Here is a 17,431-nt window from a genome sequence, read left to right as displayed (position 1 = left end):
GGGAGCTATTGACAAGCAAGAAATGTGATGATGGGGCAGAGTTCTTTTGCGACTAGAAGAGGTGAAATCCCTGTAAAATGCAGAAGACTTGTCAAAATTGTTCTTTTTGTCTTATACTAAAATATAGCTTGTAGAATAAAGAACATCCACACAGAAAAAGATAAACAGCATGACTTAGGCGTAAAGCAAATTTAATCATGAATTCCAGGAAATTACTTCAAGTATTATTGCTAGATTCATTGGTTTCAAGTGGCCAGATGTGCTGTGTAGGGTGATACATTTGACTGTTACTTGTGCCCTCTAAATCTGTTGTACCTTTCTTCCTTGTTATATAGCACAACCCAACTGAGACCACAGTGCCCAGCCTCCTTTGTAGCTACGTATGGTCACTCAACTAAATTCTTGCTAATAAAATATGAGCACAAGCAATTTTTGCTTGATCTGGATTTCTCTATTTCCTCTTCACACAAGCTAGAAGCCAAACAAGGCAGGGGACAACTATGACCCTGCAGAGGAAGGCTGTATGCTAGGGGATAGCGAAGCACCAACATGGACAGCACTGTTACCACTGAATATCTTGTTGTCATTAAGCCACACCTCCAGTCTGGATGTCGAACTTGCATGAGAAAGAAATATACTTCCATCCACTTTTAGTCATTGTATGTTTTCATCTTTGTTATTGAAGCTAATATTTACCAGATAGGGTTATATTTGTTCTTGATTAATAATTTTTAGTATGCTTTCAACTTATTAAAAGAATATGCAACAAATACTTGATGAATTTCATAATAAAAATATTTTGTATTTCCACAAGATATTTCTTTTATCAGGACCCTTCTCCATATTCTATTATATGAGAGTCACAACAATCCTGTGGCAGCAGTTAAGATGATTCATTTTCCCTATTTCACAAACAAGGAAACAAGGTCATTGGCAAGTGGACCTTGATCTTTCCAAATTATCTCAGGAAACTATACAAGTTCAGAGGAAATATAGTTTGATCACTATATATTAAAATCAATTCACAATACTATATTGAATGAAAATTCACAATTTTAAGAAGGTGCCTTACTCTCTTGGAGAACTTAATAAATATAGCTTTTTATTTTACTACACTTAACAGATTTACCTCTTTAATAAAATAAAAGCATAAGTTTTTCAATTAAGTACATTTTCAAGTTAAATGTTTAAAGTATCAAGAAATCTATTTACTGTCTTTTTCTATTTATAAATGTAGCAAATTTGAAAATATAAAGATGTTAAAAATGACTCATAGTCCCAAATACTCCAAATTAAACATTATTAATCTTCATTGAAATTATTTTAGTAATTTTATAAAAATCTGTCTTCATTTTTAAATGACATACACTTGTTTATTGTAAAATTAAGTAACAGACGAAAGAAGAATCTGAAAATTATGTATAAGTCCAAGACTCAGAGTTAACTACTATTAACATATGTGTATACTTTTTTACAAAAATAAAAAATACTGTTTTAAACATTTTCATTTAATGATAATAGCTGACATTCATGAACCCTACCAGGGCCAGGCACTGGACTACAAATGTTCCACCCATTACCTTGTATAATATTCAGTAGAAGCCTGTAGATAAGGCTATAGCCTGTAGATGGCTATAATTATCACCATCTTTACACAACGAGCAACTGAGACTTGGGTACACTAAACAACTTATGCCTCATAAGGAAGGTGTGAAAGCAGTAAGTGGTGTCACAGGTTGTCTGTATTCAAAACCTGCACTCCAAACATTTTGCTATGTTATTTGAATATCAAGAAACGCGAGGCAGCAATGTATTCCATCTTAAGGGCGCACCACAGTTGTCTCAATCAATCTTTTACTTTTGGGTACTTAAGTTCTTTCCTAATATTAACAGCATGTATTTGTTAGTAAATCTTTGTACATGGACATATCCATAATGATTTTTTTGGAGTAATTTTATAGAAGTGGAGTTGCTGATCAGGGCCTGTTTTAAGGATTTTGAATATACTGACAGTTGAAACTCTAGGAGTTTGTACTAATTTCCCCACAATATGTGGGAACAACCAAATATTCTTTGTGGAGACAAGACTCAGTATTAACATTATTTATTTTTTTACGTATTTGACAATATGAGAAATGGTTTATTTTAAAATATGAATTTCTACAACTATTGAGGTACAGTTTCTAAAATATGCTTATTGATGATTTCTATTTTATTTCTGCTGATTTGGCACATTTATGCCTTTTAATTAATTTTCTACTTCATGTTCATACTTTAAACTCTTTTCATACATTAAAGACATTAACACATTGTGTGACATAAATATGGCAAATACTTTTGATCACACTGCCAATAACCTTCAGCTCTTTTGCTGGCATATTGTCAGATGTACACATTCTTATGTTTCTGTAATCAAATGTATGAAGTAAATTCGTTTGTTGTTGGCTTTTGAAACCACCTATCTCACCAGTAGCTTTGATGACTAAATCTGCAGTTCTAATAACTTTCTGTGGTATGCTTAACATACAATAAACATTACATATTTAAATGATAACGTTTGAATGAGTTTTGATATAAGTATATACCTATAAAACCATCACCATAAATAAGATAATGAACATCACCTCTAAAAGTTACTTAATGTTCCTTTGTACTTCCTTTCTTCTGCCCCTCACTTTCTATGCCCTCATTCCCAGGCAAGTACTGACCTGCTTTCTGTCACTGTAGATTAGTTTGCCTTTTCTAGAATTTTTCTACAAATGGAAACAGAGTACACATTCTTCTTGTCTACTTTTTCTAACTCATCGTAATTATTTTGAGAGTCATCAGTGTTTCTGAATGTTTATTGCTTTTTCTTGCTGAGTAGTATTCTGTTGACTGGTATACCACAATTTGTTTATTCATTCACCTGTTAATGGAAATTTGGATTATTTCCAGTCTGAGGGTGATACAGATAAAGCTGTTGTGAACATTCATGTGTAAGTCTTTATATGTATATTCAATTTCTCTTCTAGAAGTGGAATGGCTGGATCCTATGGTATGTGTATTTTTAACTTTCTAAAAAACTTCCAAACCATTTTCCAAAGTGGTTGTACTATCTTACATTCCTATCAGCAGTTAATTCAAGTTCCATTAGTTCTGGTCCAGAGACAAGATGGCAGAGTAGAAGGATGTGAGCTTACCTCTTCTTACAGAAACATGAAAATAACAACTAACTGCTGAACAACCATTGAAAAAAAATTCTGGAACCTACCAAAAAAGATACCCTACATCCAAAGAGAAGAAGAAGCCACAACAAGATGGGAGGAGGGGCACAAGCACGATAAAATCAGATCCCATACACGCTGCTAGGCGACCACAAACTGGAAAATAATTATACCACAGAAGTTCTCCCACATGGGGCCAAAGTTCTGAGCCCCATGTCAGGCTCCCCAGCCTGGGGGTCTGGCAACAGGAGGAGAAGCTCCCAGAGAATCTGGCTTTGAAGCCCAGCGGAGTTTGATTGAACGAATTCCACAGGACGGGGAAACAGAAACTCCACTCTTGGAGGGTGCACATAGGGCCTCATGCAGACCAGGACCCAGGGAAAAAAGCGATGACCTCATAAGAGTCTCGGCCAGACTTACCTGCTAGTATTGGATGGTCTCCTGTGGAGGCGGGGGCGTGGGTGTGGCTCACTGTGGGGACAAGGACACTGGTGGTGGTAGTTCTGGGGAGTACGCATTTGCATGAGCCCTCTAGGAGTCCACCAGCTTTGCAACAAATGCTAAAGGAACTTCTCTTTAGCAGACAAGAAAAGGCCACAACTAGAAATAAGAAAATTATGAATGAGGAAGCTCACCAGTAAAGGCAAGCATACAGTAAAGATAGGAAATCATCTGCATAAAATATATCAAAACTAGCAAACGTGAGAAGAGAAGAGCACAAATGTAGGGTATTGGAAATGCATTTGAAATTCAAAGACCAGCAACTTAAAACAATCTTGTTTATATACAGTCTGCTATATCAAAACCTCATGGTAACTGCAAACAGAAAATTTACAATACATACACACACAAAAAAGAAAAAGGAATCCAAACACAACACTAAAGTTAGTCATCAAATCACAGCAGAAGAGAACAAAAGAGGAAGGGAAGAAAAAACACCTGCAAAAACAAATCCAAAACAATAAACAAAATGGCAATAAGGACATACATATCCATAATTACCTTAAACGTAAACAGATGAAATGCTCCAACCAAAAGACATAGACTGGCTGAATGCATACATAAATATGACCTGTATATATGCTGTCTACAAGAGACCCACTTCAGATCTAGAGACACATACAGACTGAAAGTGAGGAGATGGAAAAAGGTATTCCATGCAAATGGAAATCAAAGGAAAGCTGAAGGAGCAACACTCATATCAGACAAAATAGACTTTAAAATAAAAAGAATATTACAAAAGACAAAGAAGGACACTACATAATGATCAAGGGATCAATCCAAGAAGAAGCTATAACAATTGTAAATATATATGCAGCCAACATAGGAGCACCTCAATATATAAGGCAAATACTAACAGCCAAAAAAGGAGAAAACAACAGTAATACAATAATAGTGGGGGACTTTAACACCTCAGTTTCATCAATGGGCAGATCATCCATAAAGAAAATCAGTAAGGACACACAGGCCTTAAATGACACATTAGACCAGATGGATCTAATTGATATTTATAGAGCATTCCATCCAAAAGCAGCAGAACACACATTTTCTCAAGTGCACACGGAACATTCTCCATGACTGATCACATGCTGAGCCACAAGCGAGCCTTGGTAAATTTAAGAAAATTGAAATCACATCAAGCATCTTTTCTGATCACAATGCTATGAGATTTGAAATTAACTACAAGAAAAAAATGGTAAAAAACGCAAACACCTGGAGGATAAACAATATGCTACTAAACAGCCAATGGATCAACACTGAAGAAATCAAAAAATACCTAGAGACAAATGAAAATGAAAGGACGATGATCCAAAACCTATGGGATGCAGGAAAACTAGTTCTAAGAGGAAAGTTTATAGCAATCGATCTTACCTCAGGAAACAAAGAAAAATCTCAAACAACCTAACCTTACACCTAAAGCAACTAGAGAAAGGAAAACAGACAAAACTCAAAGTTAGTAGGAGGAAAGAATTCATAAAGATCAGAGCAGAAATAAATGAAATGAGATGAAGAAAACAATAAAAAAGATGAAACCAAAAGCTGGTTCTTTGAGAAGATAAACAAAATTGATAAACCATTAGCCAGACTTATCAAGAAAAAAAGGGAAAAGACTCAAATCAGCAGAATTAGAAATGAGAAAGGAGAAATACCAACTGACACTACAGAAATACAAAGTATCATGTGAGATTACTAGAAGCAACTATACACCAATAAAATGAACAACCTGGAAGAAATGGAGAAATTCTTAGAAAAGGACAACCTTCCAGACTGAACCAGGAAGAAACAGAAAATATAAGACCAATCACAAACACTGAAATTGAAACTGTGATTAAAATTCTTCCAACAAACAAGAGCCCAGGACCAGATGCCTTCACAGGTGAACTCTATGAAACATTTAGAGAAGAGCTAACACCCATCCTTCTCAAACTCTTCCAAAATAGAGCAGGGGGAAGAAATTTCCCAAACTTATTCTACAAGGCCACCATCACCCAGATACAAAACCAGAGCAACATGTCACAAAAAAAAGAAAATTATAGGCCAATATCACTGATGAACATAGATGCAAAAATCCTCAACAAAATACTAGCAAACAGAATCCAACAGCACATTAAAAGGATCACACACCATGATCAAGTGGGCTTTACCCCAGGAATGCAAGGATTCTTCAATATATGCAAATCAATGTAAAAAACCATATTAACAAATTGAAGGATAAAAACCATATGATCATCTCAATAGATCCAGAAAAGCTTCTGACAAAATTCAACCCACTGATGATAAAAACCCTCCAGAAAGTAGGCATAGAGTGAACTTACCTCAACATAATAAAGGCCATATATGACAAACCCACAGCCAACATCAACCTCAATTGTGAAAAAATGGAACCATTTCCACTAAGATCAGGAACAAGACAAAGTTGCCTACTCTCACCATAGTTTTAGAAGTTTTAGCCGCAGTAGTCAGAGAAGAAATAAAAGGACTCCAAATTAGAGAAGAAGAAGTAAAACTGTCACTGTTTGGATATGACATGATTCTCTACATAGAGAATCCTAAAGATGCTACCAGAAAACTACTAGAGCAAATAAATGAATTTGGTAAAGTAGCAGGATACAAAATTAATGCACAGAAATCTCTTGCATTCCTATACACTAATGATGAAAAATCTGAAAGTGAAGTTAAGAAAACACTCCCACTCATCATTGCAACAAAAAGAATAAAATATCTTGGAATAAACCTACCTATGGAGACAAAAGACCTGTATGCAGAAAATTGTAAGACACTGATGAAAGAAATTAAAGATGATACAAATAGATGGAGAGATATACCATGTCCTTGGATCGGAAGAATCAACATTGTGAAAATGATGCTACTACCCAAAGCAATCTACAGAGTCAATGCAATCCCTATCAAACTACCACTGGCATTATTCACAGAACTAGAACAAAAAATTTCACAATTTCTATGGAAACACAAAAGACCCCGAATAGCCAAAGTAGTCTTGAGAAAGAAAAACGGAGCTGGAGGAATCAGGCTCCCTGATTTAGACTATACAACAAACCTAGAGTGATCAAGACAGTATGGTACTGGCACACAAGCACAAATATAGATCAATGAAACAGGATAGAAAATCCAGAGATAAACACATGCACATATGGTCACCTTATCTTTGATAAAGGAGGCAAGAATATACAGTGGAGAAAAGACAGCCTCTTCAATAAGTGGTGCTGGGAGAACTGGACAGCTACATGTACAAGAATGAAGTTAGAACACTCCCTAACACCATACACAAAAATAAACTCAAAATGGATTAAAGACCTAAATGTAAGGCCAGACACCATCAAACTCTTAGAGGAAAACATAGGCAGAACACTCTATAACATAAATCACAGCAAGATCCTTTTTCACCCACCTCCTAGAGAAATGGACATAAACACAGAAATAAACAAATGGGACCTAATGAAACTTAAAACCTTTTGCACAGCAAAGGAAACCATAAACAAGACCAAAAGACAACCCTCAGAATGGGAGAAAATATTTGCAAATGATGCAACTGACCAAAGATTAATCTCCAGAACATACAAGCAACTCATGCAGCTCAATATGAAAAAAACAAACAGCCCAATCCAAACATGGGCAGAAGACCTAAATAGACATTTCTCCAAAGAACTAATACAGATTGCCAACAGACACATGAAAGAATGCTCAACATCATTAATCATTAGAGAAATGCAAATCAAAACTACAATGCAATATCATCTCACACTGGTCAGAATGGCCATCATCAAAAAGTCTACAAACAGTAAATGCTGGAGAGGGTGTGGAGAAAAGGGAACCCTCTTGCGCTGTTGGTGGGAATGTAAATTGATACAGCCACTATGGAGAACAGGATGGACGTTCCTTAAAAAACTAAAAATAGAACTACCATAAGACCCAGCAATCCCACTGCTGGGCATATACCCTGAGAAAGCCATAATTCAAAAAGAGTCATGTAGCAAAATGTTCATTGCAGCTCTGTTTACAATAGCCAGGACATGGAAGCAACCTAAGTGTCCATCAACAGATGAATGGATAAAGAAGATGTGGCACATATATACAATGGAATATTACTCAGCCATAAAAAGGAACGAAACTGAGGTATCTGAAGCAAGGTGGATGGACCTAGAGACTGTCATACAGAGTGAAGTAAGTCAGAAAGAGAAAAACAAATACCATATGCTAACACATATATAAGGAATCTAAAAAAAAAAAAATGGTCATGAAAAAACTAAGGGCAAGACGGGAATAAAAATGCAGACCTACTACAGAATAGACTTGAGGATACAGGGAGGAGCAAGGGTAAGCTGGGACAAAGTGAGAGAGTGGCATGGACATATATACACTACTAAACATAAAATCGATAGCTAGTGGGAAGTAGCCGCAAAGCACAGGGAGATCAGCTCGGGGCTTTGTGACCACCTAGAGTGGTGGGATAGCGAGGGAGGAAGGGAGGGAGATGCAAGAAGGAAGAGATATGGGGACATATGTATATGTATAACTGATTCACTTTGTTATAAAGCAGAAACTAACACACCATTGTAAAGCAATTATACTCCAAAAAAGATGTTTAAAAAAATCAAAAAAAAAAAAAAAGAAAATATACCATACACAAAAACAACCATATAAAAAATATACCTAGAAAGAAACCATACAAAAATGTATATAATCTACATGGAGGCAACAATAAGAATTTCCTGATTGACTTAGGAAAAAGAAGTCTCAACCAGAATAGTATGTTATGTGTATTCGTCAGGCACAGATATTGTAAGAATATCGATTTTCCTTAATTCTTTTACAGATCTAGCACCTTATCCATAGGAGCTGATGACAATCAAACATGGGCTACTGTTTCCTGTACCCAAAATCAACCACGGAAACATTACAGAAGGAACAAAGAAAAAACATTAACAAACGCAAAAACACAAAACTAAATAATCCCTGAGGGACAATAAGTCTCCACTGAACTAGAACCTGAGTGTGGGCAGGTAGGGGGATGCCCTGAATTCGAGACAGGTCTGTAGCCTGCAAGAGAGGCAGATGACAGGATTGATTAGAGAAAAGCCTATAACGTTGAGCCCTTGATTCTTCCACTGTGCTCTGGGACCATGAATCTCTACTGCTTCACTGAAGGAATCTGAGGCAGCATTTCAGAGCCCGCATGCCAGGAGCACGGGACACCAAAGATTGGGCTGGATGTGGCAGTATGGTCCACAGGCTGTGAAATAACCATCTGAAACTTTCTTAGTGCATGACAACTGGCCTTTTTAAGTGATCATCTTAATAGACTATCGCACACGGACTACAAGAGAAAAGCAAGTAACACAGTAGTTGTACAAAAGGACAGAAATTCATTTCTGAACTTTTGGGCAATGCCCCTGATGTCAACAAACAGAGACCACAGTGAGAAGTGTCAGGCTAAGGCACCCCTTCACTAACTCCTCTGGGATTCTGTGGGGCATGGCTGGGGACAGGGATGGATTCATACCAGAGAAGGAGGAATCGCAGGCCCTGCCAGCAGTCAACGTGAGGACCTTGAGTGAGACCTGACGGGCTCCAAACCACAGAAGAGAGTCTCGCCTCCTTTCCCCTCAGCTCACCTTACCTGCAGCAGCCATCTCTGGGAGGCTCCAGGCAGAAGTGTCCAGATGAGACGTGCCTGCACTTCACACCAGCCGTCTCAGGGAGTTGATGTCTTTGATGTGAGGCCTTGGCCTCAGGTCAGCAGACGGGAGGTAGCCCAGCACCTACAGGGAGTCAAGAGAAGACACTGAGAGAGGATTGAGAGCAGCATCCGCCATAGAAGAGGGGGCCCCAAAGAGCCCTCACTGTCAGTCTCGGGGGACCCAGGCATGGCTGTGAGGCTCAGGGCCCCAGATACTTCCGGCTGAGGGCGCCGACAGAAATGAGAGCCAAGGTGTGACGCCTGCTGACTCAGCTCAGCAGAGGGAAATGTCCCAGGACCCGCCAAGAGTCAATGGAAGGCCCTCGTGCCAGGCCTGCGGGAAGCTCCCCCAGGAACACCCCCCATCCCCCGTCCCGACCTGTTCCGCCCTGCCCCGGCCCCGCCCCCGCCCTGGCCCGGCCCCGCCCCTGCTGTCCTCCTGGACCCCAGATGCGCATGACCGGATGTGACGTCCTCCTAATCGCGCTGTGAGGGCGCGCCATTTTAGAGAGCTGCCGTCCAGCGAGGGTGAGCTGCGGGAAGAGTGCCACGTCTCGTCAGGTGTCAAGGTGTGAGGCGGCCCCAGTTAGAAGTGCGGGGACATGCTCCCGACACCCCAATCCCCATTCCCTCCAAAAAGAGGTGGCCACACAGGCCCCGCCCACCCCGCCCCTGCTCTCGGTCCCAGAGGCTCGGGCCTGGCTGTTAGGCCCAAAGTCCATCCGCTTCCCCAGCGGGGTCTCGGGCAAGGAAGGCCTCGCTCTGAGGCTGGTGGACCCTGGCTCAGCTCAGTAGAGGGAGCGCCCCAGGCCCTGTGGAGTGAAAGACGGGACCCTCGTGGGGACCGAGGGGCTCCACCCCAGAATGGCGGCCATGCGGACCCCGCCCCTGACGTCGGCCTGGGAGCCTCCGGGCAGGTCTAAAGACTGAGGGGCTCCCTCAGTGCGAACGCGGACGGGCGGACGGACAGACGCGGGAGACCCAGGGAGGAGGGGGCCTTGTTCTGAGGGGCTGGCCGCAGGTCAGCAGAGGGAGGATTTCCAGGGCACGGGAGGAGTCAGGGCGAGGACCGTCCTCCCCGTCGCAAGGGCACCTCAGAACCCCTCCCCTGTTGTCAGCCGCTTCCTTCTGGCCACACACGGAGGGAGGGAGGGCTGCTGTCTGAGAGGGGAGGTGCAGGCCAGCAGAAGGCGCGTCCCTAAGCACTCCCAAGAGTCAGCCCAAGCCCTTGAGTGAGGGCCAGTAGGGCCGCCAGCCACAGGGCCTCGACCTGTCTGCCGCACGCTGCAGGCTTGGTAAAACTCTGCCACATGCGGCCGTGTGGTCACCCTCACTGCCTCCGAATGAGACTCAAGGAGGTGCCAGCGCTGGTGCGAGCAGATGGCCCTCGGGGCAAGAGGAGCTCCAGGCTGCACCGGCCGTCCAGGGAGGACCCCGAGTGAGGACTAAGGGAGTCACCCACCCCGAAGAGAAGGGGCAAGAGAGAATATGGCCCGTTCCCTCCTGTCAACCCTTAAACTCCCAAGAAAGGACTGTCAGGCTGAGACTGCCCGTAATTTCCTCTGCCAGGTCCGAGGGAGGGTAGAGCTTTGTTCTGAAGGGGCAGCCACCAGGCAGCAGAAGGGAGGGTCCCAGGACCCTTCGGTGGTGGGCTGAACGCTCCCTCCTTTCCTCCTCCTGGGTGTCATGGAAGATGGTGGTGTCAACTTCAGAGCAGCAGAGGGGATGGGGTGGGGGGGGTGGGGGAGTCTTGGCAACAACTGAGTGAGACCAGCAGTCTTCACACCAGCAGTCTCAGGGAGTTGATGTCTTTGATGTGAGGCCTTGGCCTCAGGTCAGCAGACGGGAGGTAGCCCAGCACCTACAGGGAGTCAAGAGAAGACACTGAGAGAGGATTGAGAGCAGCATCCGCCACAGAAGAGGGGGCCCCAAAGAGCCCTCACTGTCAGTCTCGGGGGGACCCAGGCATGGCTGTGAGGCTCAGGGCCCCAGATACTTCCGGCTGAGGGCGCCGACAGAAATGAGAGCCAAGGTGTGACGCCTGCTGACTCAGCTCAGCAGAGGGAAACGTCCCAGGACCCGCCAAGAGTCAATGGAAGGCCCTCGTGCCAGGCCTGCGGGAAGCTCCCCCAGAACCACCCCTCCACCCCCACCCCCACCCCCCCGTCCCATCCCTGCTGTCTTCCTGGAGCCCATGCGCATGACCGGAAGTGACTTCCACCTAACCATGTTGTGGGGGCGAGGCCATTTTTGAGAGCTAACGTCCGGCGAGGGTGAGCCGCGGGAGGAGTGCCACGTCTCGTCAGGTGTCAAGGTGTGAGGCGGCCCCAGTTAGAAGTGCGGGGACACGCTCCCGACACCCCCAATCCCCATTCCCTCCGAATAGAGGCGGCCACACAGGCCCCGCCCACCCCGCCCCTGCTCTCGGCCCCAGAGGCTCGGGCCTGGCTGTTAGGCCCAAAGTCCATCCGCTTACCCAGTGGGGTCTCGGGCAAGGAAGGCCTCGCTCTGAGGCTGGTGGACCCTGGCTCAGCTCAGTAGAGGGAGCGCCCCAGGCCCTGTGGAGTGAAGGACGGGAGCCTCGTGGGGACCACGGGGCTCCACACCCCAGAATGGCGGCCACGCGGACCCCGCCCCTGATGTCGGCCTGGGAGCCTCCGGGCAGGTCTAAAGACTGAGGGGCTCCCTCAGTGCGAACGCGGACGGACGGACAGACGTGGGAGACCCAGGGAGGAGGGGGCCTTGTTCTGAGGGGCTGGCCGCAGGTCAGCAGAGGGAGGATTTCCAGGGCACGGGAGGAGTCAGGGCGAGGACCATCCTCCCCGTCGCAAGGGCACCTCAGAAGCCCTCCCCTGTTGTCAGCCGCTTCCTTCTGGCCACACACGGAGAAGGGAGGGCTGCTGTCTGAGAGAGGAGGTGCAGGCCAGCAGAAGACGCGTCCCTAAGCACTCCCAAGAGTCAGCCCAAGCCCCTGAGGGCCAGTGGGGCCGCCAGCCACAGGGCCTCGACCTGTCTGCCGCACGCTGCAGGCTTGGTAAAACTCTGCCACGTGCGGCCGCGTGGTCACCCTCACTGCCTCCGAATGAGACTCAAGGAGGTGCCGGCACTGGTGCGAGCAGATGGCCCTCGGGGCAAGAGGAGCTCCAGGCTGCACCGGCCGTCCAGGGAGGACCCCGAGTGAGGACTAAGGGAGTCACCCACCCCGAAGAGAAGGGACAAGAGAGAATATGGCCCGTTCCCCTCCTGTCAACCCTTAGACTCCCAAGAAAGGCCTGTGAGGCTGAGACTGCCCGTAATTTCCCCTGCCAGGTCCGAGGGAGGGTAGAGCTTTGTTCTGAAGGGGCAGCCACCAGGCAGCAGAAGGGAGGGTCCCAGGACCCTTCGGTGGTGGGCTGAACGCTCCCTCCTTTCCTCCTCCTGGGTGTCATGGAAGATGGTGGTGTCAACTTCAGAGCAGCAGAGGGGAGGGGGTGGGGGGGTAGTCTTGCCAACAACTATCATCCCGACTCTGAATGGGAACCGTGGGGACCTACCTCCCCTGCCAGCCTCCACTGTCACCCCAGTACCGCCCAGGCAGGGCTGGCTGGCTGTGCCCCAAGGCTCACTCTACAGTCCTCCACAGGGGTCTCAGGGGACAGGCTGAGCAGGAGAACAGGAGCCCTGTGGGTCCTCGAGCAGTGCCCTCAAGGACCCTGCAGAGGCGGCCTTGGTTAAAGCCAGGGAGGAATCTCCCCGCTGAGGGTGCTCACAGCATCTCCTTGTCCTTCCCCCAGGTGCCCTCCTTCATGCCTTCCTGCGCACACTCCTGCCTGCTGGCCCTGACCTTTGTCATCATGCGTCGAGGCCGGAAGAGAAAGCGCCGTGCCCGCAGGAAACGCCACCGGGCCCGGCGGGAGACTCAGAGTCTCAAGGGTGCCCAGGCCACTGAGGCGGCGGAGGAGGCGGCGGCGGCGGCGGAGACGGCGGCGGCGGAGGCGGCGGCGGCGGCGGCGGCTGCGGTAGCGGCGGCGGCGGCGGCGGCGGCGGCGGCGGCGAAGGCGGCGAAGGCGGCGGCAGCAGCAGCGGCGCCAGCAGCGGCGCCGGCAGAAGAGATACAAGAGTCGCCCTCCTCCCCAGCTTCTGTTTCTTGGGGTACTCCCCCCAGCTCCTCTGCTGCTGGCACTCGCCAGGAGCCTCAGGGAACCCCGGCCACTAGCTCTCGTGATGCAGGGGTTTCATGCCCAGGATCTGAAGAGGGTGCCCAGAGCCAAGATGAGAAAAGTGAAAGTCCCTCCCAGGCAGCACCTTGCACTCACAGCATATGCAGAGATCCTCTGAACAGGGAGGCCGCGACGTTGGTGCTGTTCATGCTGGAGAAGTACAAGATGACGGAGCCCATCCCACAGGCAGCACTGCTGAAGACTGTCAACAAGAAGTACGAGCAAGACTTCCCTGAGATCCTCAGCAGAGCCTCTGAGATCATGGAGGTGGTCTTTGGCCTCGAGCTGAAGGAAGTCGACCCCAGCAATCACTCCTACGCCTTCATCAGCAAGCTGGCCCTCCCCAGCGAGGGAAGTCTGAGTGATGAGTCGGGGCTGCCCACGTCCGGTCTCCTGATGATTCTCCTGGGCGAGATCTTCACGAAGGGCAACCGTGCCACCGAGGAGGAGATCTGGGAATTCCTCAATGACTTGGGTTTGTATGCTGGGAGGAGTCACTGCATCTTTGGGGAGCCCAGGAGGCTCATCAGCAAATATTTCGTGCAGCAGAAGTACCTGACGTACCGCCAGGTGCCCAACAGCGATCCTCCGCGCTATGAGTTCCTGTGGGGCCCGAGAGCCCACGCTGAAACCAGCAAGATGAAAGTGCTGGAGTTTGTGGCCAAGTCCACTGGTACCGTCCCCAGTGCCTTCCCAGATCTCTACGAGGAGGCTCTGCAAGATGAGGAAGAGAGAGCAGCAGTGAGAGGCGCGACCAGGGCTGCAGCTGTTGCTGAGGGCAGAGCCCCTTCCAGGGCCCAGGCCCGCAGCTCCTCCCACATGTAAGGAGGGAGGCCGCGGGCAGTTTGCTCACTTTCTTTTGGAAGAGAGCAGTCAGGCTGCTAAATAGTGCAGAGTAGTAGGGGTGGAGGGAACAAAGTATAGATCTTATTTATCTTCCTGTTTTAAACTAGTAACTTCTATATATTATTGATTGATTGATTTAGCTTTTTTCCAATGTTTTTTTCTTGTAATAGATAGTGTGTTTTCTTAAGAATATGAATTCGTGAATGACATTGCTTGCATATTTACTGCTGTTTAAAGAGTTCTAAAGTTACAGTTTTGGTATATGTAAAAGGAATTCACGAACCATCTATATTTTCTGTATGATCCAGAAATAGAAAACATGGCACTGCAATAGAGATTTTCATGGAAATGTGAAAGGCGACCACAGAAAATATTTAGAAACAAAAAATGGAGAAAACAGAGAGTAAAAGCCATTTAACTCGTGGTTTGCCTTACTTCGTTTAAACTTTCTTTTGGTAGAAATAAAAGATACTTTGATTTAGCTCATTTGTGAGTATTTGTTTGTTTTGTCATACTGCACTGCATATTCTCTGCTACCTACTGGATTAAAAATAAACTCTGATGGGAGGGTGGTATTTTGGGGGTTCATAATAATATCATAACTGCCATTCATCAAAAACCCAATATTTCTTAATGAGTATGCCACTGCTTTACATGTAGTACGTAACATTCCAACATTCACGCAGGATAGGATTTAGCAGACTCCCTTTACAGGTGAATAACTTGCAAATGTCTCAAGTTCACAAGACTAATTAAGTGACCTTGCTGGGTCTAGTCCCCTGGGCTGGAATAGTCTAGAGCCTACACTCTTCCACTCCTCCCAGCCTAAGCCAGACCTTACGTCTTTTAATTCATTTTTCTTCTCACCACTCCAAAATGTATCTCATGGGATAAAAGGGGCCCTGTTCCCAAAGCACTGTTTTGGAATACAGTAACAGTAACGCTGAATAAGTGAATGGTATGAATAAAAAGAAAAATTTTCGGTGACAATGGGGTCTTCCACATATGCAATGTCAGATACCCTGAAAAGATCAGCATCTCCTCACTTACTCTTCAAGTTTCTCAGGGACATAAAAGCCTTGGTTTAAGAGCTGTGTCCTCAGGTCAGTGGAGGGAGGAGACCCAGCCTCTGATAGTTACTCAAGGCGAGGACCTTAGAACAGAAGGGGGCCCCACAAAGTCTACCCTGCTTTCTCCCTTGTGTGGCCATGCGCAGAGCTGTCTGTCTGAAGGCACCCCTTCTTTTCCTCCGGGGCAAGGGTGGAGAGGTTCTCAGGGAGGTGAGTTCCTTGGTCTTGTGGCAGCATCTCCAATTCTGCCCAAGCAGGAGATCCTAACAGGCCTTAATTTGCTTCAGGGTGAGGACACTGGGTGCCGATGAGTGGACTCCCCATAACAAAGGGGACCACACAGAGGCCCCCGGCAGGGGTAGCCGGGGAATAGGTCTCTTATCTCCCCTTCTGGTGTCTCAGGAAGGTGAAAGCCTTGGCCTGAGGCTGGCAGACAGACAGTAGGGAGGGTGGAGTCCCATATGCTACCTGAAGTCAAGGTAAGAAACCTGAGTTAGGACTGAGGGGCCACTGACTCCAGAAGAGTGGGGCCTTGTAAAGTCCTGCTCCTCAGAAGACCCCAACAGCTTTGGACAGATCTGGTTCATCCTGACTTCCAATTCAGAATTCCCAAGAAGGTAATGCCTTTGTTCTGAGGAGCACAGCTTCAGGGGAGTGGAGGGTGGAGTCCTGGGTCTGGTCAGGCATCACGATGAGGACCCTGAAGGAGGAGCAAGAGGACCACTCACTCCAGAACAGAGGAGAATGCAGGGTCCCGCTCCTGAGGTCAGCCCCAGGAGGCCCAGGACAAAGCTTTCTGGCTGACCTGCCCCCTCTTTCCGCTGGGGGTGGTCTCGGGGAGGCGAGGGCCTTGGTCTATGGGGAACAGCCTCACTCAGTAGAGACTGGAAATCTAGTGACTCTAAATGAGGATAAAGGGACTCCACCTAGAGCAGAGCCCTGCCACTGGATACCTCCCCTTGGCAAATCCAGGAATGTTGGCATGATGCGCCCCACGCCTTTCCTTTTAGAGCGTCTCAGGTAGATGAGGCACTTGGTCTCAGGGGCCAGCCTCAGGGGAGCACAGGGAGGAATTCCAAGTCATGCCAAGAGTCGAGCAGAGGACCATGAGAACTGAGGGAACCACCCAAATCATAAAAGCAGGGATGCCACAGAATCCCTCCCTTACTGTCGGCCATGAGTGACCACAGGCAGTCATGCCCACGTGAGGCAACCCTCACATCCTCCTAGGTGGTCTCAGGGAAGTAAAGGCTGTAGTATGAGAGCACAGGCCTCTCTAGGTCATGGGAAGATCCAGCGTAAGGACTCTGAGTGAGGACCAACGGGAACGCCCAACCGAAAAGAAACAGGAACAAACACATAGCCCCACCACCCTTTCGGCCGGGGGAAGCCCCAGGCAGGGGTAGTTCGATGTGTCACCCAGTTGCCTCCGGCTCTGGAGGACTCAGTAGAGGGAAGAGTCCCAGATCCTGACAGAGTGAGGACTATTGAGGTCACAAACCCCAGAAGAGCGGAGCCCGGGGAATCTTGCCCTCTGTGTTAGTCCTCAGAAGCGCCTCAGAAATAGCTGTGGCTGCATGTGGCCTACTCTGACTTCTACTTCTGGGGACTCAGGGTGGTGAGGACTTTGCTCCGAGGCTGGCTGACTCAGCACAGGGGACATTTCCAGGTTGTGCTAGGAGTTGGGGTGAGGACCTAAGGCTGGAGTGGAGCATGAAAACCATAACAATGGGGGCAGCACATCATCTCTCCCCTGCTGTCAGTCCTGGGAGACGCCTGGAGAGATGTCAGGCCGAGCAGAGGCAACCCTTAACTCCTCCCAGGGTGACAGAGAAGTGGGGACAGTAATAGGTGAAGAGGGGGAGAAATTATAGGTCTTCCCAGGAGTCAAACTGAGGAAGGGCCTGAGTG

At 46.9% G+C, this 17,431-nt stretch overlaps 2 protein-coding genes across 2 annotated transcripts in view; both read left to right on the top strand.

The window, feature by feature from the left end:
- The first annotated feature begins 12,917 nt into the window (after positions 1-12,917).
- Positions 12,918-14,953, top strand: LOC111167542 (melanoma-associated antigen B4-like). Its single transcript, XM_089904945.1, has 2 exons — positions 12,918-13,317; positions 13,408-14,953. The coding sequence occupies exons 1-2, from the start codon at positions 12,918-12,920 to the stop codon at positions 14,427-14,429; spliced, it is 1,422 nt and encodes a 473-aa protein (XP_089761071.1). The 3' UTR covers positions 14,430-14,953.
- Positions 14,954-16,211: 1,258 nt separating this feature from the next.
- LOC111167541 (melanoma-associated antigen B18-like) overlaps positions 16,212-17,431 on the top strand; it is a 166,224-nt gene continuing 165,004 nt past the window's right edge. The window contains exon 1 of the mRNA XM_089904944.1: positions 16,212-16,540. Coding sequence (XP_089761070.1) covers positions 16,212-16,540 — 329 coding nt within the window. The remainder of the gene's footprint in view (positions 16,541-17,431) is intronic.

Source organism: Delphinapterus leucas, chromosome X (genome assembly GCF_059928025.1).
Source record: "Delphinapterus leucas isolate spDelLeu-1000000601 "Yukka" chromosome X, BTC_Dleu_Yukka2, whole genome shotgun sequence".
Taxonomy (NCBI): Eukaryota; Metazoa; Chordata; class Mammalia; order Artiodactyla; family Monodontidae; genus Delphinapterus; species Delphinapterus leucas.
Note: the sequence above shows the minus strand (reverse complement) of the source record. Positions and strands in the feature narration are given on the sequence as shown.

What these genes read in the sequence shown, in the direction of transcription:
- LOC111167542 (XM_089904945.1), top strand. Translation starts at nt 12,918, where the DNA reads ATGGGAACCGTGGGGACCTACCTCCCCTGCCAGCCTCCACTGTCACCC. An exon ending in GGAGACTCAGAGTCTCAAGG is followed by an intron (nt 13,318 to 13,407) that starts GTGCCCAGGCCA and finishes CGGCTGCGGTAG; the next exon opens with CGGCGGCGGCGGCGGCGGCG.